This window comes from Sapajus apella, unplaced genomic scaffold (genome assembly GCF_009761245.1).
Source record: "Sapajus apella isolate SASKATOON/1434 unplaced genomic scaffold, GSC_monkey_1.0 scaffold37, whole genome shotgun sequence".
Classification (NCBI taxonomy): domain Eukaryota; kingdom Metazoa; phylum Chordata; class Mammalia; order Primates; family Cebidae; genus Sapajus; species Sapajus apella.
In genome coordinates this window covers 5,094,282-5,117,515 of record NW_022436977.1, presented here as the reverse complement: position 1 = coordinate 5,117,515, position 23,234 = coordinate 5,094,282, and the positions used below count along the sequence as shown (strand labels likewise).

At 45.3% G+C, this 23,234-nt stretch overlaps 1 protein-coding gene and 1 long non-coding RNA gene across 2 annotated transcripts in view; one reads left to right on the top strand and one right to left on the bottom strand.

Moving 5' to 3' along the window:
• The first annotated feature begins 318 nt into the window (after positions 1 to 318).
• On the top strand, positions 319 to 23,198 carry LOC116564289. The gene is made up of 3 exons (XR_004274832.1): positions 319 to 330; positions 3,910 to 3,913; positions 23,122 to 23,198. It is a non-coding gene; the product is annotated as an uncharacterized LOC116564289 (long non-coding RNA).
• The window catches only part of ANXA2 (annexin A2), a 52,154-nt gene continuing 44,987 nt past the window's right edge, over positions 16,068 to 23,234 (bottom strand). Inside the window, exons 8-13 of the mRNA XM_032297283.1 lie at positions 22,635 to 22,694; positions 20,662 to 20,755; positions 19,991 to 20,086; positions 19,395 to 19,453; positions 17,489 to 17,611; positions 16,068 to 16,431 (exon numbers count right to left, since the gene is read on the bottom strand). Coding sequence (XP_032153174.1) covers positions 16,372 to 16,431; positions 17,489 to 17,611; positions 19,395 to 19,453; positions 19,991 to 20,086; positions 20,662 to 20,755; positions 22,635 to 22,694 — 492 coding nt within the window. The 3' untranslated portion in view covers positions 16,068 to 16,371. The remainder of the gene's footprint in view (positions 16,432 to 17,488; positions 17,612 to 19,394; positions 19,454 to 19,990; positions 20,087 to 20,661; positions 20,756 to 22,634; positions 22,695 to 23,234) is intronic.

Below are 23,234 nucleotides of genomic sequence, written 5' to 3'. Positions count from 1 at the left end.
GGTATGGTGGCAGGCACCTGTAATCTCAGCTATCAGGAGGCTGAGGCAGGAGAATTGCCTGGACCCAGGAGGTAGAGGTTGCAGTGAGCTGAGATTGAGGCACTGTACTCCAAACTGAGTGAGCTCTGTAAAAAAAAAAAAAAGAGAGAGAGAGAAAAGAAGAAAACAAACAAGGCATAATTAGGGATAGGGACCTGCCCAAGGTCTCATGGTAGAAAGCAGCAAACCTAGGTTGAGAAGGAGACTCAGCTGGAGTTAGCATGGCCCATCCCGTGTGGCTTCATCTTGACCAAGAGCTTTCTGGCATCCAATTCTTCAGGCCAGGCTGAAGTTCCCAATTTGCCTCAAACGCCCTAAAGTTCTCCGAAAACTTCTGTCCTTCTACTGATTGGTCCATCCTGTCTCTTTCCTCATAATGATAAATAAATGATTACCATATTCTTTAAGATAAGACTAGGCCACATTTGAATAACCAAACTCAATACAACATAATATAAAACATCCTCTCTGGAAATACCTGGAATTCTCATACCATGTTTGTTTATGTACCATGGACTTGCCATTCAAAAGTCTTATACGAAATAGAGCATGGAAAGAAATAATGTGCATTTTTATTATAAATGTCAATTTTAGCACATCTCCCTGACTGATTTTATAGATTACGAAGTAGCTTTTGGTCATTTATGAAAATGAAAGCCCATAAAATTATTCATCGTACGTAAAAAAGCCGGAGAAAGGTCCTTGATTAGCTGCCCTAAGGTATTCATCTGATATACGGCATAGAAATGTGTACACATTCCTAAGGGTTCCGGGAGGTTGATGGACGGCGAATATCTGATGGTTGCGGTCGTCGCAGATATCCCCACAAGATGGCCCTCTTCTTTATTTTCGATTCATCTTCATTTTAAAAAGTGATTTTTACAGTCTCAGAATGAAATAGAATTATGAAATATGTACACGGTTTCATATAGTATCCTATTTAATGTTGCAATATACATCGCAGTTATAAAAATCAGCACACCTCCCTCTCCCACCGCATCACAAGGGAATTCCTACCTGGATCCCTAAGGGTTTGGGTGAGGGGTGCTGATGGTGCTCTTAGGAAATGCCAGGACTTCGGAGGGAGGGAGGGTGTGTGTATGCGCACGCGCTATTCCAAGATTCTGTTCTTCCTACAAGGTGAATTTACTCTTAAAAGTCTTTTAAGATTTTCTCATGCATTAAGAGTTTTCTATCATCAAGGCTAAAGCAGAGTCTCCCCATTTTAGCCCCTTCCTCGACAAATTCCCCTCCTGAAGGGACTTTGCTGTCTATACCCCCTCCCTGCCACAGCAGTTCTTCTCCTGGGCTACTGGAATAACAATGGATTCATAACTCTCTTTAGTAGCCAGCAGGCAACATCTGATCTGGCAGGAAAATGGGTAAAGAAAATACACGGAAATTATTCAAAAACTTCATCAATTGGTGCTACAGTTCTCAATGCTTGCCTCCACCACACTCTGATTCCAAAAACTAGGCTGAAATGTTTTGCTAATAAAGAGTCTCATGCTGGCTTTTCAACAAATGAGGCTGGAACAATTAGATGTCAATATGCAGAAAGAGTAGCCTAGAGAAAGGCCTTATACCTTACCTAAAAATTAATTCAGAGGGGGCCAGGTGCAGTGGCTCATGCCTGTAATCCCAGCATCTTGGGAAGGCAAGGCAGGCAGATTGCTTGAGGTCAGGAGTTTGATACTAACCTGGCCAACACCCTGTCTCTACCGAAAAATACAAAAATTAGCTGGGCATGGTGGCTCACGCCTGTAATCCCAGCTACTTGGGAGACTAAGACAGGAGAATTGCTTGAACCAGAGAGGGAGAGGTTGCAGTAAGCCAAGACTGCACCACTGCACTGCAGCCTGGGTGACGGGGTAAGAGACCCTGTCTCAAAAAAAGAAAAAAAGTCAATTCAGAATGAATCATAGGCCTAAACACAAAGGGCAAAACCATAAAAACTTCTTGAAGACAACCTAGGAGAAAATCTGCGTGACCTTGGGTCTGGGGTTGAGTGTTACAATACAATACCAATAGCACTGTCCATCAAAGAAAAAAACTGGTAAGTTGGCCTTTATTAAAATTTAAAACTTCTGCTCTGTCAAAGACACTGTTAAGAGAATGACAAGACGAGCCGCAGGCTGGAACAAAGTATTTGCAGAATGCGTAACTGACCAAGGGCTCTTATTCAAAATCTGAAAAAATTCTTAACACTCAACAATTGAAAAACAACAGAATAAAAAAGGGTCAATATATCTGAAACAACACCTCACAAAAGAAGATGTACATGGCACGGAAGTATCAAATGGCGTTCAATGTCATTTATCATTAGAGAATTGAAAATGAAAACAGTAATGAGACACTGCTGGGGCCAGGTGTGGTGGCTCACGCCTGTAATCCCTGCACTTTGGGAAGCCAAGGCAGGTAGATCACCTGAGGTCAGGAGTTTGAAACCAGCATGGCCAACATGAACAACCCCATTTCTACTAAAAACACAAAAGTAACTGGGCTTGGTGGTGTGTGCCTGTAATCCCAGCTACTCGGGAGACTGAAGGAGAATTGCTTGAACCTGGGAGGCAGAGGTTGCAATGAGCCACAATCGTACCACTGCACTCTAGCCTGGGTGACAAAAAATCTGACCATACCAACTTCTGGCAAGGATGTGGAATAACAGAAGCTCCCATTCATTGCCACTGGAAATATGAAATGAGATAGCCACTATGGAAGACAGTTTGACAGTTTCTTACAAAATTAAAAACCCTTTCATCATATGACCCAGCAATTGTGCCATTCCTAGGTATTTGCCCAAATGAGCTGAAACTTTTATCCCCAGAAAAATTTGCACAGTAATGTTAATAACAGCTTTATTCATAATCACCAAAAACTCAAAGCAGCCAACATGTCCTTTAAAAGGTGAATGGAAAAACAAACTGTCACATTTATGCAATGAAATATCATCTAGTGATTAAAAAATAAGATACCAAACCACTAAACGACAGATGGGCAGACATGGTGGCTCACACCTGTAATCCCAGCACTTTGGGGGACCAAGGTGGGAGGATCAGTTGAGGTCAGGAGTTGGAGAGCAGCCTGGGCAACATGGTGAAATCCCACGTCTACTAAAAATTTTAAAAATTAGCCTGGTGTGGTGGTACATGACTGTAATCCCAGCTACTTGGAAGGCTGAGGCAGGGTAATCTGAACCTGGAATCCTAACATTGCCCTGAGCAAAGATCACACCACTGCACTCCAGCTTGGGCAACAGAGTGAGACTCCATCTCAAAAAAAAAAAAAAAAAAAAGATGAATCTTAAATGCATATTGTTAAATCAATGAAGCCAGTGTGAAAAGCTACGTGCAGTAACCATATTCTGATTATATGACATGTTAGAAAAGCAAAGCTGGCATATTGATCAGTGGTTCCCAGGAGCTGGAGGAACAAGGTTGATGAGATAAAGATAGTGGATTTGGGGGGTTATTCTGTATGATACTATAAATGCTATGCAAATTAGAAAAAAATTATTTAGGACGTCAAGGGATCCCAGAATGGAATGCACAATGTGACACCACCACCCCCCACCAACCAAAAAAACCGAATTGTATTACAAATATGTGAAACAACCTTACTGAAGAGGGTGGGGCAAATGACAGTGCTCTAAGTAAGCCTGGAAGCAGCTGGAATCTGAAACACTAGGGGAAACGGACTGCACGCACGACTGTAGGCTAGCTGTTAACACTGTTTCCCGTGGGGGTGAGTGCAGCAGTGCTGATACTGCTATACACGTGTATTTAATTGTGAGCAAACAGGTGATAAGAACCAGGTTTAGGCCGGGCGCGGTGGCTCACGCCTGTAATCCCAGCACTTTGGGAGGCCGAGGCGGGTGGATCACGAGGTCAAGAGATCGAGACCATCCTGGTCAACATGGTGAAACCCCGTCTCTACTAAAACTACAAAAAATCAGCTGGGCATGGTGGCGCGTGCCTGTAATCCCAGCTACTCAGGAGGCTGAGGCAGGAGAATTGCCTGAACCCAGGAGGCGGAGGTTGCGGTGAGCCGAGATTGCGCCATTGCACTCCAGCCTGGGTAACAAGAACGAAACTCCGTCTCAAAAAAAAAAAAAAAAAAGAACCAGGTTTATTACTATTGGAGTCGGAATTTATGATAACAAGCTGCTAGAAAGATCCATCTAGCGATGGATTAGAGTTGGAGTTACCAGTATGAGCTCATGTTTTGCTTAATGTAGACATGGATGGCATACAAACATTTATAGATATGCATATATTCACAGATTAGTACACATACATATATTTCCTTGTTCCTTTAGGGGAGAGGACCTGAAAGCGATGATTGGCATGCCAGTAGCAACAAGCATACCTAGCGCCCAGAACTTGGTTTCTATTACCACTCTCCAATTCTCCATTTCTTTTGGAGAAATGGCAGATTCTGTGACTAGGATAAGAAACATACAAGATAAGCCTGGACACCTTGCAGTGTCACGGAAGGAAGGACGTTCTCATTGCATCTCACGCGCACGCTCTCTCTCGCTCTCTCTCTCTCATGCACATATAGCCCTGAATTGATGTGTCAAAGAGACACAGGAGCCAACTTAAAGAGCCCCCAATGGCCAAAGTTGGAACAACCTGAGCAGCAGCACAAAAAGCGGTATAGGATTATAATCCAAGGTATAACATAAATACCCAAAGCATCCCAAGTCCGTAGCGACAGAATAACTGAGAAAAAAAGACGTCTCTTGCTCAGAATTCCAAATACTTTGTGTAGCTACTTCACCCCCAAAGAGGTAGACTGGAACCCCCCAAGTGTGGGCTGCGCAGTGGCCTTTTTCCAAAAGTACAGCATGGAAGAGGGCAGGATTCCCTTGCAGTGGAGACACCTGACGAGCATGGCCTCGGCCAGCTGACCATCATTAACTTCAGTAGTGACAGGCCCTGTCAGGAGGATGACTCTTGATAAAAAGAGGATGAAAAGGGCATTTTACCTCTGTGGTCTTCCTTCAAAAAATGTATTACCCTAAGCTAATCATGAGATCAATGTCAGACAATTCCCAATTAAGAAAAATTCTACAAAACAGATCAGTAGTGGCCAGGGGCAGTGGCTCACGGGCTGTAATCCCAGCACTTTGGGAGGCCAAGCCAGGTGGATCACGAGGCCAGGAGATCCAGACCACCCTGACCAACATGGTGAAACCCCAACTCTACTAAAAGTACACAAATTAGCCGGGCGTGCTGGAATGTGCCTGTAATCCCAGCTACTCAGAAAGCTGACGCAGGACAATCACCAGAACCCAAGAGGCAGAGGTCGCAGTAAGCCCAGATTGCGCCACTGCACTCCAGCCTGGGAGACAATAGCAAAGCTCCATCTCAAAAAAAAAAAAAAAAAAAAAGATCAGTAATCTTCAAAAAGTCAAGGTCATTACGAACAAGGCAAGCTTGAGAAACTGTCTCAGACACAAAGGGCCTAAAAAGACATGACAACTAAATGAAGTGTGATGTCCTGAATGCGTTCCTGGACCAGGAGGAGAGCGTAAGGGGAAATACCAAGGACACTGAATAAACTACAGGCTTCAGTTAATAATGCATCAATGTTGCTGTATTCATTGTGACACATTTTTAATATACCATTTTAACAGGGGAAACTAGATATGGGGAATATAGGTACTCTCTACTACCTTCACAGTAATTTTATGCATCTGTAACTTTTCTAAAATTCCAAGTTTAGTTGAAAAGATGATCCTGGTGATGGTAGTTCACACCTGTAATGTCAAGGCTCAGGGAGGCTGAGGCAGGAGGATCGCTGGAGTCCAGGGGTTTGGGGTTGCAGTGAGCTGTGATTGTGTTGCTGCCCTCCAGCCTGTGTAACAGAGCAAGTCCCTGTCTCTGTTTAAAAAAAAAAGAGTGGGTAGTCATATTCCAATTTGTGCACACACAAACTTAACGGGTAAATTTTCTTCCCTTTTCACTACAATCCTGCTGCATCCACTCTTGCAGAGATGGTGAAGTAGGTTTGGATCCCGCCTCTTAATAGCCATGTGACTCCAGGATCGTCGCTGAGCCTCAGGCCTCACACCCGTCTAACGGTAATCAACACCATAAACTATGTCAAGCACTTAACAGTACCTGGCACCCCAGAACACGTAACCTCAGAACGTTGCTCTTATGAGCTAGCTCGTGGATTGGACATAGGTCAATTTAAATAGAAAAACTCAGAATGTACAAAATTCCTACAGTGAGTACTTCATCATGGATGAGAGAACAAAAAATTCTTACTCTTAACCCATCAGGCTCCAACATCAGCTCCAAAAAAATATTCAAACCATGATTTACTCCAAGTCCAGACAGTATCTTTCAATGAACAGAAAATCCTCCTAGTGGGTGACATTTGGGAGTTTCTTCTCAATGGGGTCAAACTGACTTCTGAGCTCATTCCGTACAATTGGCGTCATTATACCCTGGCTCTAAGTTTGCCCTGAGGCCAACCCTTGGAAAAGACGTTTCTCTTCCCTTCTCTCCATCCTTGCCCTTGTTTTTTTTTGTTTTTTGGAGCCAGAGTCTTGCTCTGTCACCCAGGCTCAAGTGCAATGGTACCATCTCGGCTCACTGCAATATCTGCCTCCTGGGTTCAAGCAATTCTCATGCCTCAGCCCCTGCAAGTAGTCAGAAATACAGGCACCCGCCACCACCCCAGCTCATTTTTTTAAATTTTTAGTAGAGATGAGTTTCACCATGTTGGCCAGGCTGGTCTCAAACTTTTGACCTCAAGTCATCCATCAGCCTCTGCCTCCCAACATCCTGGGATTACAGCCACGAGCCACCACACACTGCCCTACGTGCCTTGGTATAGATGGATCGGGCATTCTGTTTCATCTCTCTCCAGATTCAGTTTCTGAAGTGCAGAAAATGAAGTGACCTCAATGACAAACTCTATTCCCTGAGATTAACTTCCACTACCAAGCCTTTTTTTTTTTTTTTTTTTTTAAAGAGATGGGGTTTCTCCATGTTGGTCAGGCTGGTCTCGAACTCCTGACCTTAAGTGATCCACCCACCACGGCCTCCCAAATTGCTGGGATTACAGGTGTGGGCCACCATGCCCAGCCCCCAAGACTTCTTCTTACGTGTTTTTAGGCTAAGAGGGTATGTGTGTCCACCTGTGCCTTGAGGCCAGATTCCAGGAAAAGAGGTAAGCAGAGGAACAAAAAGGAGGGGAATAAAACCCAACACTGTACATGTCACATCCTTAAAACATTTTATGCATAAAATTGAGGCATGACATCTGTACACATGTAATTAAAATTTCCCACTAGTAAAACTGCTGGTTTACATACATGTAAAATAGATTATTCCATGACGTCCCCAGAAGTGACTGGCAGGGACTTAGCCACAGATACAAGTGTGAGCAGCACTTCGTGGATCTATTGGGTGAACATGTCCACATGGAAGAGAAACCACACAGCCCAGGCTTCCTGACCTCAGAGCATTTTCTAATATCGTGGGGCCAAAACTCCCCTGAATGTAGTTGGCTCAATGTTTCCTACAGTTTTTGCTACCATTATTTAATTACAGAGTCATTATTACATGGTTTCAGGAAGAGAACCCTTATCCTCTCCCTCCAGGAACTGGCCTTAGGTAACCAAACTAATTTTTCAGGAACAAGAGGCACTGGACATCATACTATTTCTCACCCATCAGACTTTGTACAGTCATGAACTTGATATGGTCCAAAGTTGATGGAAACATTACCTGCCTCACTGCCAAGAAAATAAATAATGTTGCTGTATAGGAAACTCATTAACACCTCCCCTCACATCACCAACGGTCAAAACACTCTGTACACTTCCCTGAGGGATCAGAGTCAGGTCTTGTGGTTCACTGATGGACAGGAAGACGGAAGGAGGCACGTCCCAGGCTATTAGACAAGAGAGCAAGGCAAGAGAGCCAAGAAGGTTGAATCCCCAAATAGAAACAGGCCGGAGGAGGAGGACAAGCCAACTGGCATCCCTGAAACCACTGTCCAGCGCTCGGCTGGATTCACCCAAGGCCAAGCAGCACATAGCAGGCAGCATCTCCTAGGTCCACAAGGGCCCAATCTGTAACAATACACTACAATATGACATTGATTCTATATCTGGTAATGTATGAAATGTATTTATTTCAGTAAATGCTTCCTTTATACTACGAACTATACCAGTGACATTACATGTACTATCTCATTTAATCCTCACAACAGCCCTGTAAGATAGATACTATTCTTCCCAGGGGGGCTAAGCCAGAGGGAACACGAAGTGGGGAGACTCTAGGGGAAAGATTTAGCTTAGGCTGACTCCCAGGCATCCACTGGGGTTCAAGGGTAACCTTGAACTGGGATTCAAGGCCTTTGTTGCAGGTGAGCCCAACCCAAAGACGATCATCCCGGCTGTCCTATGGCCTCTCACTGGGGACTCATCGCCCCGCAGCTGGTCTCAGACACCTTCCTCCCAGCAGGCTAGCCACTGAGCACCTTTAACCCTGCCACTTTATGTGGTGGAGGTAGGAAATGATTGATTTATTTAATTTACCTCTCAGGGAGGCCCCCTCAGAACTTCTACTATTGAAGCCAGAATTTCATTGTAAAATATGTCAAAAGTGCATTCATGACCCACCTTATCTGGCTCTTCCAGGTAAGTGCTTGCTTATATTCAGTCTTCAGTTATGCCGCCCTTTCTCATACCCTGTTCAACACTCCCCAGCTCGAGTTCCCTTCTTTAAGAGACAGCTCCCTATTGATAAATGAATATAAAATCAAGTATGCTAAAGGGCTGATGGATCACCCCCTCCAATTAAATTTTTTTTTTTCCTGAAGACAAGTCTTAGTGCCAAGACCAATGTCAAGGGCGGAATTTCTGGCAGAGACACGGAAGGATGGGGGAAGAGAGGACAAGGTTGTTCTCTGGTCTCTGGACCTGCGTAGCACGTTCTTTGTACCAAACGAAGAACTTGGGCCATCATCTCCAATTTCATCAGTGGCAGGCAGGTTATTCACAGTAAGGAGAGGCAGGTGAGGGGTCGTAGCCAACGTTTTACGTAGGAGCAAAGAGTCACCAGCAACGATGCAAAGACAGCAGAGGTCCTTGGATAAAGTGGTGGGATGGTCGAAGCATCGGGGCAGGGCCCACCATTTAAGAAACTACTGTCCCTACTGTGTAGACACTTATCCAGGAAGGAACTGGGCTGAGCAGGACAGGGAATGGTAGGAGGGGTTCTGAGGCATGGGGAGAAGTGTGACTTGAGAACAGAGCTTCGGAGTGGCTGAGAGATGATGTCAGCTCCTGGGGCATAGCAGCCTCAGCTCCCACAACGCCTGGGTGATCAGAGGGGGAAAAAGCATGAGCCCCAGGCACAGCTGACCCCTTCCCAGAGTGGTAAGGAGGCCAACAGAGTCGTGGGAGCAGCAGGAGGCACAGCTGTTTCAACATTCCATGCCCAGGCCGGGATGAAACCAGGGAAGGGCCAGGACTGAATTTCTATGTGGAGATTTGGAGTCCTCGACCCAAAGGAGAAACAAACAATACAGAGGGTAGGAAGAAGGCCAACATACCTTACTTTACTCTGTATCTGTCACTATTAGAAGCCACGTGTCAACTACATGGAAACCTCATATTACAACACAGCTGGCTGCCCCCCATGCTGGTGTACACCTGTAGTCCCAGCGACTCAGGAGGCTGAGTGGGGAGGATCATTTGGGACCAGGAGTTTGAGGCTGTACTGCACTGATTACGCCTCTGAATAGCCACTGGACCCTGTCCTGGGCAACACAGCAACCCGATGATTCCAAGGAAGAATAAAAACACAAATGGCAATTATTTCACTAAAGAGCTGTTACGTTTTGATCCTACTGCCTCTTTGCTTCGTCTGTGCTCCAAAATCATTTTCACTGATTTGTTTTCACAGCAGCTCAAAATACAGTATCCAGGTGCAAACTTGATTTTCCTTTCCTCATTTTATGACTCCGATGGGAACCTGTGTTCCCTACTGATACATACAATTTTGTTAACTTAGGCTCTTCAAAGCACAAAGTTAGCTCTAGATTATGGGGCCCTGAGGTGTCTGAAATACTATGATTAGTCTGGGAAAAAATACTGTAGATCATAAAAAGTCAACAAGAAAACAAAGTCATGAGGTACACATAAAAGAGTCCCTCCAGCTTCCCATCGTGGATGGGGGCTGTTCTGCTAATTGGACAAGAAATGGTATCGAATCAGACTGAGATTGGAAAACACTGAGCAGGACCTCATTCCCCAGTCCCATGCCCAATCATGAAGACTTTTCCAGGGGTACCCGATACAGCTGCAGTCAGTTTTTTATCTCCCGCGAATACCTCAGCTTTCCAACCCAGCTTCCCTGACCCAGCGGTCAGACACTCCCAAGTGATACGTGGGGGCTGGGCACCATTTCCCATCACCTGGGAACCTCCTCTCTCCATCTCTGGAAACCCAGCTCTCCCAGAGAGAGGCTGTTTGCTTCTGCCTTTCAACCCAGAGCCCACCCCTTTGAGATAATCCCAGTGTACATCCTGGATTGACCTAGGCATTGAAAAATCAAAAGCCACCTTAACTCTGCCACTGGACGAGGAAGCCATTACTTTGGCTGCCAGAAGCCTAGCCCCTCTTTGGAAAGGGGAAAGAAAAACTGCGTCTTGTTCTTTCTGATGAGCTGTCAAAGAAACAAGAGCTGATTCTCAAATGGATCATCCTGCCAATTATATTAATAGCAATCTGTTCCAACTGGGGTTTCAGGTGATTTCCATTTTCTTCTTCACAGTTTTCTGTATTTTCCAACTTTCTGCGATTATTATATAATCCTCTTGTAAGAAAACCATGCCCAAAGAACAACAACAAAATCTGCCTTTATGGAATGTCTCCTCACGCCCGTAATCCCCAGCACTTTGGGAGGCCACGGTTGGGGGATGCCTTGAACTCTGGAGTCCGACACCAGTCCGGGCAACATGGGAAAACTCCATCTCTAAAAAAATACAAAAATTATTCAGGTGTGGTGGCATGCTCCTACATCCCAGCTGCTCAGGGGACTGAGGCAGAAAAACTGCTTGAGCCTAGAAGGTCAAGGCCACAGTAAGCCATGTCCACATTGAGCCATGTCCACATCACGGCACTCCAGCCTGGGTTGCAAAGGGAGACTGTCTTTTAAAAACAAAAACAAAAAAACAGGTTGCCCCCTCCTAGAAACCTCCCAGGTGCTTCTCTTGGATGTAATCAGCTACTCTCGACCCCCAGGTGCCTGTGGTTTTCTCAGTCACAGCCCTTGTCACTCTGCTTGGCCAGAGTTGCCTTGTTCTCTCTCTTGTAACATCCCAGTGCTTTTTCAGGCACTAGCACGTAAGAGGGATGTCTATTGGACAAATAAAGTAAATGAATGAATACCTGGGTGACTGAGGACCACTATTACCTGCAGAACTCTATACTTTAAAAAAAAAAAAAAAAAAAAAAAAAACCTTTTTAAGTCATATAGCAGCTCGTATCTATTCAGACAAAAGCGATTCACTGAGACCAAGATAGTTCTCTAAAGCCCAAGACTCCATGGTAAAGTTTGAAATCTGACACCGAAAGAGTAACAAAGAGTTGTTTCAAACATTTGCGTTCCTAATCCAAACTCCTTGCTGTTTCGTGGATTAATCTTTAAACATTTACTTCAAAGCATAATTGCCTTGGGCTACATAGTTCATTCCCACAGTGCTACTACCCGAGATCAGGTAATTTATAAAGAAAAGAGGTTTAATTGACTCACGGTTCTACATGGCTGGCGAGGCCTCACGAAACTGTACAATAGAGGCAGAAGGTGAAGGGGAAAAATGCCACATGGTCTTAAAACCATCAGATCTCGCGAGAACTCACTCACTATCAAGAAAACAGCACGGGGGAAACCCGCCCCTGGGATCCAATCGCCTCCCTCCCTCCACACGTGGGGATTACAGTTGGAGATGAGATCTGGGTGAGGACACCGAGCCAAACCGTATCAGGCTGTAATGGATTACAGCTGAGAAACTTCCAATTTGTCCTCACCTACCATTTAAAAACACGAGCCACCCCCACGGCCAGGTTCCACTGGCATTATATGTTTTTCCTGGCTTGTTTCTTATTAGTAGAGAGCTGATGGTTCAACTACCTGTCAGCAAGGGGGTCGGGGTGCGTCGGAGGAGGGCCATGATCATCCCTACATACTTAGCTCCTTTCTTTCACTGACTTTAAGGGGTGCAAGAAAGCCCTCTTGTACCCCAGCCATTCATTTCCTAACTTTTCTCTTTCCTGTAATAGGAGGACAAAACTTCTATTCCAAATAAAAGATAGGGTGAGTCCTGCAGACTCACCCCAGGGGAAAGGATATGGGCTAACAGCCATAACAGGGTTCAAAGGGTGTCCTACAGACCCTGGAAGGAGACCGGAAGGACTTAAGTCCACCTTTGACTCCCTCCTATTTAAATAATGGTGAGTTTGGATTTCTATCAGGGTTTTCTACCTGGTTCCCTCACCTCTAACACTCTCCTGCAAGGAACACGGCTGAGCAGCCTGACTAGGGACACAGAGCTCGGAACAGCACAAATGCAAAAGAGGACTGGCAAAGGGGGAACGTGTGCTTTTCTGTTTCAGGAAACCTGCTGACATAGGGAATGCTTCTGTTTTTCTGCAGAAATGCTGCCTTCAGTGGACAAAATTCAGCCACAATCAAGCTAATTGAATGTACAAATGTAATATTTTTCCAGGGCACCTCCAATTTAATGCTTGATGAAATTGTGTCTTTCGCATATATTTACAAAAGCTTTTCTTCATCCAGAAATGTCTGCTAAAATTGCTTATAGATGCTGAGATAGCAAATCACTCTTCTAATGTAATGAGATAAGTCATCTCTATAAACTTTGCTTGCTCAAATGTACTCGCATAAAAGAAATCAGGCTACAAGCTTTTTTCAATAAATAGAATGAACAACTAGAACTTGATGGCTATAGCATGTTCTGCCTCATTGCTAAGGGATGTTTAAAATTGCTCGCACTCTGTCTCCGCTTCTCTTTCCTGCAGCAGAGTTTTCATTTTGGTAGTTGATGGAAAAAGGAGGTCAAATAAACTGATGTGGATGAGAAACCAAAGCTGTTTGTCAAAACACAGGGAGAGGCCTGGAGACAGGAGTCGTTTAAAGACTAAAATTGATTTAAAAGATTTCTGTCCCCAAATCATTTTTCTTGCTAAATGTAGCCATTTTGTGAGCCTGGTTTTCCCTGCCTTAGCTATCTTTACTAATAATTTATACCATGGGAACTTCACATACTGGGGAAGATTCATACATACAGCCATTTGTGCATAGCCCAGTAAAACTGGTCTGAAGATTAAGAGTCCATGGAAGTCAAAACCTTTAGGGGTTCACTCATTTGCTTCTAAGTAAGATTTGTCTCTCTTTTTTTTTTTTTTTTTTTAAGACAGAGTTTTGCTTATGTTGCCCACACTGGAGTGCAGTGGCACAATCTCAGTTCACTGCAACCTCCACCTCCGTGGTTCAAGCGATTCTTCTGCCTCAGCCTCCCGAGTAGCTAGGATTACAGGCATGTGCCACCATGCCTGGCTAATTTTTTTTTTTGTATTTGCAGTACAGATGGGGTTTCTCCATGTTGGTCAGGCTGGTCTCAAACTGCCAACCTCAGGTGATCCACCCGCCTCAGCCTCCCAAAGTGCTGGAATTACAGGCATGAGCTACTGCACCCAGCCTGTCTTCTGACTTTTTAATCCGGAAGGCAACTCTGTAGCAAAAGGCCAGATAGGCCATCTCACACATACCTAGGGTCACGATACTGGGCTGTCATGTATGGCTGCTCAGGTGGTACACTGCACAACACCAAGGGAGATACCATTCACATAGACTATAACAGGATGAGTATTCTCTGGGGTTGTATAACATGATGGCCCTGCCCAGCCCCACCAAGGCAGGGAGAAAAAATCATGTTCTGGATCACAGTGTTATAGTGCAGCAAGTTTTCATAGCTACATTGCATCAATTACCTTTTATTCCTCAAAGAACATAATCAAAGTTCTTACCAACTCACAGCTTGCCCGGTGCCCTTTTCCTTCTCTTTGCAAAGTAAAATTGCTGTGGAGAATAGTCAAACCTCCAGATGGTTCTCTTTATTCAAGAAATGGTTTGGACAGCTTGACTGAGGACAGGCTGAAATCCAGAAGAAAATGGGACCAAATTCCAAGCCTGGCTGTGAGTTTCAGAAAACACTGTGCTGCTGTTGCGTTGTACAGACGAAAGACAGTAGACAGTGCTTGAAACAGTTCCCCAAGCACCTTTCCTGTGCTGGCCTGCCGTTTGGATTTTCCCACATACCTGCTTCCCACACACTGTCATGGGTACAGTGGGGACATATGTTTCCCCACATTCACCCCATGGCCTTGCCTTCTCCACACCACTGTTCCCTTTGCAGCCTGAAACACACAGGATTGAGAGGCAACAATGCCAAAATATTTCCTGATCTGAAACATTGCTACTGACAGCCTCTGCCCGGCCCTGTCCATTCTGAGTTCAGTATAAGTTGGGATTAATGAGAAAGGTCCTGCTTCTTAGGCAGTTCCTTGAACTCTGCCCCAAGCACACAGAACAGTATATTCTGAGATTTCGGACATCTATTCTAACGTGTATAGGCCGGACACATTTGATAAAACACCTGATTTTTTGCATAACCTGCTTTTTAAGGACTATCTCAGGGGCCTTACAGGTACGTTATGGGCCACTAGTGACTGAAGAGCCGTGCTCCATCCAAATTTCCATCTAAAGTTTGCCAAAGGGCCAAAATAGCAAGCCAATCAGCTCACAGATGTATTCAGTTTGCTCAATGCCATGTTGTTGCGACTGTTGTTTCCATTGAATTTGAATGTCTCAAGCAAGGCAGGCATTTCCCATTTTCCCCAGACTCCCTACTTCTGTCCAACCTGCCCATTTCATACACTCATTTCCATGAGTATAGTCTCTGCAGACAACTGAGTGGACCGTGCATCAGCCAAGTGCCAAAAATGAGTAGTTGACACATGCTCTTCTGAGGTGAAGGGTTCAAGGGAGTCATTTACTTCCCCTTCCTCCCAGCCCTGCACCCTGCTTAGGGGGAGCACTTGTATCAAAAGGAATCTGCAGATCCCAGGACCAACAGCCTGGGAACAGAAGCTTCACATTTGTGAACACAGACAGATACACAAATATACACACATGCTTACGCAGTCTATCCATGAAAATGTACTGGAAACCAGGTGGCTCCACTGACTGGTACAGGAGAGACATCACTTTCACTGTACAGAAAAGTCTCTGAACTTTTTGACAGGTGTACCATTGTATGAGCAACCTGTCATTCATTCCCAGACCCCTAAGATCCTGCATGGAGTGTTTTCTCCCAGCTATAAAACCTCACCTTAGGTTTTAGCATAAGCTCAAATGGTTCATTACTCTGTCATCTTTCTCAATCCTCCCAGTCAAAAGCAATCCTTTCTCCGTGCTTCCCGTCTGATTGTGTGGGATCTCCTTTGCAAGAATGCTGTAGCATGCCCCACCCTGCCCCACTGCTTTCCCCAGTGTGTGGCTGCCCTGATACTTGCTTTCACCTCATTAACCTGTAGAAAGATAAGCAGATGAAGGGTCCCTCTGGGAACCCTTTTCTCCCCAGTAGGTCCTCTCCTGCCCTGGGCACACACTGCTGCCCAACAGAACTTTCTGTGATAGTGGAAATGCTCCCTGCCTGTGCTGTCCAGATGCACTCGCTGCTGACCACATGTGAATGCTGACCATTCAAAATGTGGGTTGTGTGACTGAAGAACGGAATTTTTTATTTTATTTCATTTAAATATCACTTAAGTAACGACACCCAGATAGGGGCAACCATGCCATACAGCTCAGTCCTAGAACTTTCTCCCCAGAGGGACAGCCTCACCAGCCGAACAGTACAACCCCAAGCATGTTTAATTTTCAAACAATTAAATTGAAAGCAGGGCCACAAAGTACTTGTTTCTAAAGTACAAATTCAGTTTATTCAACTGTTTACGACACAGTACACAGGAGGCAAAGTGTTTCACATCACAGACTTCACTTCCAACTCCTTGGAATGTTCATTTCTTTGGCTTACGGGAGAGACTAGACAGGAAAGCCAGGCAATGCTTAGGCAACTAGAATGAGGGTGGGGGCAGTGCTAAGGTCATCCTCACAGGGCTGGTGATAGGGACTGTTAGTTGCAGGCTGGTTTTCTAGACCTGTTAGCTGGAAGCGTAGGGAGCACCATTCCTGGATGCTCACAGCGCGCCGGGCTTCAGTCGTCTCCACCACACAGGTACAGCAGCGCTTTCTGGTAGTCACCCTTAGTGTCTTGCTGCAAATGGCCCAGGAGAAAAAAGAAACACGGCATCAGAAAAAAGCCCAAAGTAGCAGCTCAACGTTCAGTGAGGCCTCTCCCAGGACAAAGAGAAGACTCTGCAGGAGACCTTGACACAAAGGCCTGAAGGGCCACACCCAACCCAGTGCCCTAGAACCCTCTGGGAGTGTGGTCGGAGGAGGTGCTGGGGAAAGACATTCAAGTCTCCTCAGTACTGTGGCATGGAGGGAATGCCAGGTGCTGAAGACTGATAAAGACCAGTGACCAGGGCTGTTCTTACGCAGCAAGGTCCTGCCAACACCCCAACTTTCCTCTCTCATCCTCACCCTTCTACAGAGAACAGGGTAACTTCCTACCTCACTCTACTATTTCCTGCATTCTTAAGGTCAACTGGACATAAGCTTGTGAGATGAGGAACAATTGCTAAGAGTCTAAACAGTCCTTTGACTTTAAACATGTACCCTAATAAACCTGGCTACAGAAAACCCAGCTCTAACTTCATTTTTGGTAACCATGGGCATGCCCTGGAACATTTCAGGAACTTTTAGAAAGGGGAATTGCAATGGCTGTCTGAAATCCACACAGTGCTACCACTGTGAATGCGGTCACCTCCTTACATGCAAATGTGCCAGCACGCCAAAACAGACAGAGGCTAAATTGATTGGAAAGATGGCAGTGAGTAACTGAAAGTTGTCAGGCCTATCCCAGAGGATTTTCCAAGGAATAAACGCATAACAAACAGTAAAATGTAATTGATCTTCCAAGTCTCTTCGGGATGTCAGCAAGCCTTGCAGGGTCATCGTCATGAATACCAACAATCATTGTAGAGTAACATATGTGAAAAATATAAAACGTCTGCCTGATTCTATAAAGTCCAGGACAAATCACAAATGGTGCTTTCAAAGCAAATCCCTGATGGCTGGTGACCAGCATCTCTTCCCCAGAGAGTTAGAAAACAGAAAATCACCATTCTATCATCATTCTGCCAGGCCAGCTGCTAGGGCCTGGGGCGCTCTAGATGGCAGGGCAGGCTGACACTGCACCTCAGGCTTACCTGGATGTAATAGTACAGGGACTTGCCGTACTTTCTCTTGAATTCAGACCTAATTTTCAACATGTCCACTTCACTGCGGGAGACCATGATTCTGATCAGGACCTTATCTCGAGTCCCCTTGCCCTGAAAACCAAGTTGATATTCCAAGTTACACACACTGAGAATGTTAGCATTAAAGAAACAGTCTAAAGGTTAAGCATGCCTGATCTGAAAATCTGAAACCTAAAATGCTCCAAATTCCAAAACTTCTTCAGTGCCAACATGATGCCACAATGAAAAATTCCACATACAAGCACTGAACACAAACTGTTTCATGCACAAAATCATCAAAAGCATTGTATAAAATTACCTTTAGGGTATGTGTGTAAGGGTTACATAAAACACAAATGGATCTCACGTTTAGACTTGGGTCGCATCCCTAAATTATTTCATTATATGTATGCAAATATTGCAACATCAAAAATAAGTCTGAAATGCAAAACATTCCTGGTTTCAAGCATTTCAGATAAGGGATATCAGGGCACAGTGTACACTACCTGGGTGATGAGTGCACCAAAATCTCAAAAATTACCACTAAAGAACTTTCACGTAATCAAACACCACTTGTTCCCCAAAAACCTACAAGAAAGGAAAGAAAGACAGAGACAGAGACAGAGAGAGAGAGAGAAGAGAGAAAAAGAGAAAGGAAGAAAAAAAGAAAGAGAGGCAGGCAGGAAAGAAGGGAGGGAGGGAAGGAGCGAAGGAGGGAAGGAGTAAGGGAGCGAGCAGGAGAGGGAGCGAGAGAGGGAGGGAGGGAACGAGGGAGGAAGCAACAGAAGAAGGGAGTGGGGGAGGGAGGGAGCAAGGGAGGGAGGGAAGGGGGGAGAGAGCAAGTGAGGGAGGGAGCGAGGAAGGGGAGGAAAAAAGAAAAGAAGAAAAAAAAGAAAAGAGAAGAAGAGAAAAGAAAAGAGCGAAGAGTATCTGGGAATTCCAAACACACCAGGCTGTAGTCAGCACAGACTCCCACTCTGTGCCATCGTTCAGTAAATGTATACCGAGCACCTACTACCACAAGGCTCACTTCAAGCAGTCTGAGCTTCCATATGTAACAAGAGGTTCCTGACTCTTGCTGGCTTAGAGGGGACATGCCAATACATTTCTATCATCGCTCTGCGCCATTTGAGTGACATGTGCAATAAAGACCACTGAGTCTACTTCCAGAGCATCAGACCAGAGGCACTGAGAGGTGCCATTTGATATGGAACTCAAAGACAGATGGCAGAGGCAGCGCGGACGAGGGAGATGTTCCCGAAGGAAAAGGCAAAAGCCCAGAAGCCAGAAAACACGTGGCACATCTGAGGTGTAGAAAAGGGCATGGGTCTATGGGAAGAGGTGGTTCGTTGAAGGAAGACTTGTGGCGCTGTCTTTGGAGTCTGACAGACCCAGGTTCAAATCTGGCTGTGTAACTTCAAGCAGCTTGAGGCCTTCTGAGCTCCGTCTCCACATTTATAAAGAAGACAATCATGGAAGCCTCAGACTTGTTCCGCAATGATTTAAGGTGAAACAGTAGCACATGTCTACTGCATAGTGGGTGCTTAATAATTGCTCCCTTCTTCACTTGTCTTAACTCTGGGGCTAACAGGAAGAAATCACCGAGAAACCAGAGCAGGAATCAGATACGATGGCCATGTCACATTTTCTCTCTCCCACAGCACTTGAACACAAATACATGTTCAAGCAGCTGAGAGAAAGAAGACCAATTTGTGGTTCTCTCACGTGTCAAATACAACCACAGCTGACTAATGTGCTCCTGCCCCAAGACTGTGGGGTCCCCTTCCTCCATCCATGAGTTGAGGAGACTCAGTTTGGGGCACAAGACAAGAAAAGCTGAGCGTGGGAACATAGCCCCTCAGCCAGCCGCCCTTACCTTCATGGAGTCGTACAGCCGATCAGCAAAATACAGGGGCTTGTTCTGAATGCACTGGACTGTGGAGAGAAGAAAGGGAGTCAGGGCTGCAGCTGCTTTCGCCTCTCCTCTGCCAGTGGGAGAAGATGCCCTGACCCTGGGCCACAAACCAGAAGTGACCTGATACAATGGAAGCGGGCTGCAAAATGGGACAGGCTAAGGGAATCCTGGAAATCCTCTGCAATATTGAGTTCCAGCATGGTTTTAAACCAGGGGACTCTGAGACTTGCAGATCCCAAGAGCACATGTGAGTCTCCTCAACACACCCCCTCTCTTCTCCTGTTCCCTGACTCCTCCCTGACAATAATCTGTTACCAACTTAGGCTTTTACTCAGTTTTATATTCTTAAACCTGTACAATTAAGACTGTAAAACTATACAATTAAACTATAAATTATTTAAATAATTAAAAACTGTAAACCTATACAATTAAGACTGTAAAAAAGAAGCCACACCTCCCAAACACTGGAATTAAGAGGATGGCCACCTGTCACTTCTGCTCCAGCACTGTCCACTGAAAGCTGATATCTACCAGGAATGGGGGTCACGCTTGCTTACCCAGGTTCAGAAAGGCATTTTCCAGGTCTCCTTTAACCTCCTTCCTGATGCTCTCCAACATGTCATAAGGGCTGTAGCTCTTGTACCTGTCAAATACTGCGGAAAACCAACAGCGAGTTATCAGATCAGAGCCGCTGGTCAAAGCTGTCAATAATCACCCACCTAGTTTTATGCACCATGATTTTTTTCAAAAATTGAGGATGATCATAGCATCCTAGGGTGTTAGAGGTTGCCATGGTGACCAGAGCCGACATTGCACGAGTTTGTCCTGGGACAGCCATACCATGCACCTGTCCTGAATGGCATTGCCCAGGCCATGTATTTTGACCATCTCCATCTCCCCTGAATGACACCCATTCCATCTGAAAACCACAGGAAACAGCACAAAGCGTGCAGCAAAGTCCACTACTTCAACAAATATGGTGAGATAAAATGGTCATCAGACAAGAAGGAGCTGCAAGCTACAGCATCAAACGCAGAAACTGTTTGCAAGAGAAAGAATCCAGAATGGAAGAGAAAGGCGAATGTACCTGGTGAGGGAAAACGGGTGAGCCTATGAGAGTGGCAAGTGGAGAGAGGACCTCATTCTGGCAGACTCAACTCCAACATGGACATCCACCCGGCCGCCCCAGAGCCCCAAGGCACTGAGACCCCCTCAGCACAGTGCCCACCTTTCTGCAGGTGGCACACGCTCCGCTCGGTCATGATGCTGATCCACTTGGGAACATCAGTTCCTTTCCTCTTCACTCCAGCATCATAGAGATCCTACGAGTACAACCAACCAGGAAAAGTTAACTACGCAATCCAGCATAAGGTCATAAAAATTCTCATGCAAAAAAACAAAAAAACGCTATACACTCAAAATGCCCAATGGGGAAGAATGATTATACTACACACATGGGCACAGATGTACTCTTTAGACACTTAGTCACAAGCAGTCTTCCTTAGGCACAAATGGATACAAATGAGACTGCAAATAGTTCGTGAGGTCTGTGATTATAGTCTCCTTCCTTGAATAAGAAAGGAAGGACCAAGAGCTTTGATTCATACACAGAAGGACAAGTCAATGTTAATGAGCACATCTGGCCCTCCTCCCTTTGGGCACATTTAGGGGCAGATAAGCTGGTCAACGTTTATTGGACAGCTATGGCCAGGCTCCCATTCCCAAGCTTCTCAGAGACTTAGGGAGTAATGAAGCTGGAAAAGGAGCCCGTCCCATCTCATTTTCAATTTCTGGAAAATTTAGGCACCATAAGTAGTCCTTAGCAATGGCAGGAAGGACAAGAGGAAGAAAGGCTTACACAAGGGTAGGTATTCATTCCCTGATCTTCCACCATCTGGGAATTGCAAAGCCCAACTTCTATTACTTTATTTAAAAGCCTTCTCTACTGCCTTCTAGAAGTGTTGTATGGAATATACTGAATTTAAAACTAACATGAATTTAATTTTTTTCTGCAGCTTTTATGACTTACTCTGAGGTAACTGTTGACCTTTGAGTAACAAACACAGTTCATAGCAGTCTGAATAAGCTTAACAAATAGTTCTCTGAGATTATCGAACTAGAACTGGCAAAAGTTTTATTCAGCCAGAAAAGGACAGGTCTCTGCTGGCCTCCTTTTTCCCCCGACCACAATGAGCTGTAAGCCGTCCTGTCCATGGCTGTGTCTTCTCCACTTTCTTCTGCTTCCCACCTGCCTGCCTGGTAAGTGTGCACAGCCACATCACACTCTGCAGAAACTGGTGCTTCCACACAAGCAAAGCCTACGTGAGCATATATGAGTCAGGTATTGACTCTATAAGTAACGCCTGCATTATAAGAGAGTATCTTCTAATAAACATTGCTCTCAGACTACAGTGGGTTCAAAAGATGGCCAGAAATTCTTTGACATTCCTCCTTTCCAAAGGAGGAGCCTAATAATCCCCTCGCAGTGAGTGTTGGCTAGACTCAATGTCTCACTTTTAATGAAAAGAGTATGACAGCAGTGCAGGGTGTGACACCTGAGATTAGGTCATAAAAGACACTGTGGCTTCCTCTTTGCTTTCTCTCAGATTCCTTGCTCTGGAGAGAGCTGGCTGCCATGTTGTGAGGATGCTCAAGCAACCCCATGGAGAGGCGTATGTGGACTGAATCAAAGGTCTCCTACCAAACGGTCACGTGAGTGCACAGTCTTGGAAGCAGGTCCTCCCTTTCTCCCCAACCGCAATGAAACAGGAAGCTGTCCGGTCCCTGGCTATGTCTTCTCCACCTTCTTCTGCTTCCCACCTGCCTGCCTGATTTTTGTGCATGGCCACATCACACTCTGCAGAAGCTGGTGACAGCAGTGCAGGGTGGGACTCCTGAGATTAGGTCGTAAAAGACACTATGGTTTCCTCTTTGCTTTCTCCCAGATTGCCTGCTCTGGGGAAAGCTGGCTGCCATGTTGTGAGGATGCTCAAGCAACCCTACTCAAGAGACCTTGTGCCAGAACCACTGCACTAAACCACTCCTCAATTCCTGACACACAGAAACTGAGAAATAATACATGTTTGTTGTTTTAAGTTACAGAGTTTGGAAATCATTTGTTACACAGGGTTAAATTACTATACAGACTATCCAGAGACTTACCAGAAAACAGAAACTTAAACCAAAAAGTTCAGCACTTACCCGGGCATCTTGGTCAATCAGTTCATAATCAATGACAGAGCCATCCTCTGCTCTTCTGCCCTATGAGGAGGGGAGAAAAGAACTTCGAATCCATTTCTTTGTGTATTTTAAAACTGAAAATGTTTTCTCCCCAGTCCGTGTAAGCCATTACTTGATTTTCTAAATAAGTATCCACCTAAGGTTTTTCTTACGTTGAAACCTAGACCAGCCAAGGATGGTAAAATCATTGAGCAAGGAAGTGGATGCTGTGCCTCTCCATCAACAACCCCCTCCTTGGTACCCAGTCCTGGCCTACACGCCTTACAGAATCCCTTTCCCCATCCCCCACAAAAAGCTGATGAGATTTAGCTCTTTCCTTCCACAAGCTTGCAATGCAGATGGAAGAATCAGCGGAAACAAATGTACAGCAGCCAGGGAACCTATGGCACTAGGAAGACACGAAATCCAGGAGGAGGAAGAACTCTCAGAGAGCAGAGTCAGCAAACAGTAATGTCAAGGGTCAGTCAGATGCAGCTAGCCAAGAGGAGAGGGAGAGCCAGACTGCACACGAGGGCCAGCACAGGCGCAGCGGAGCACGTTCCCGGTAAGTAAGGAGCTGCC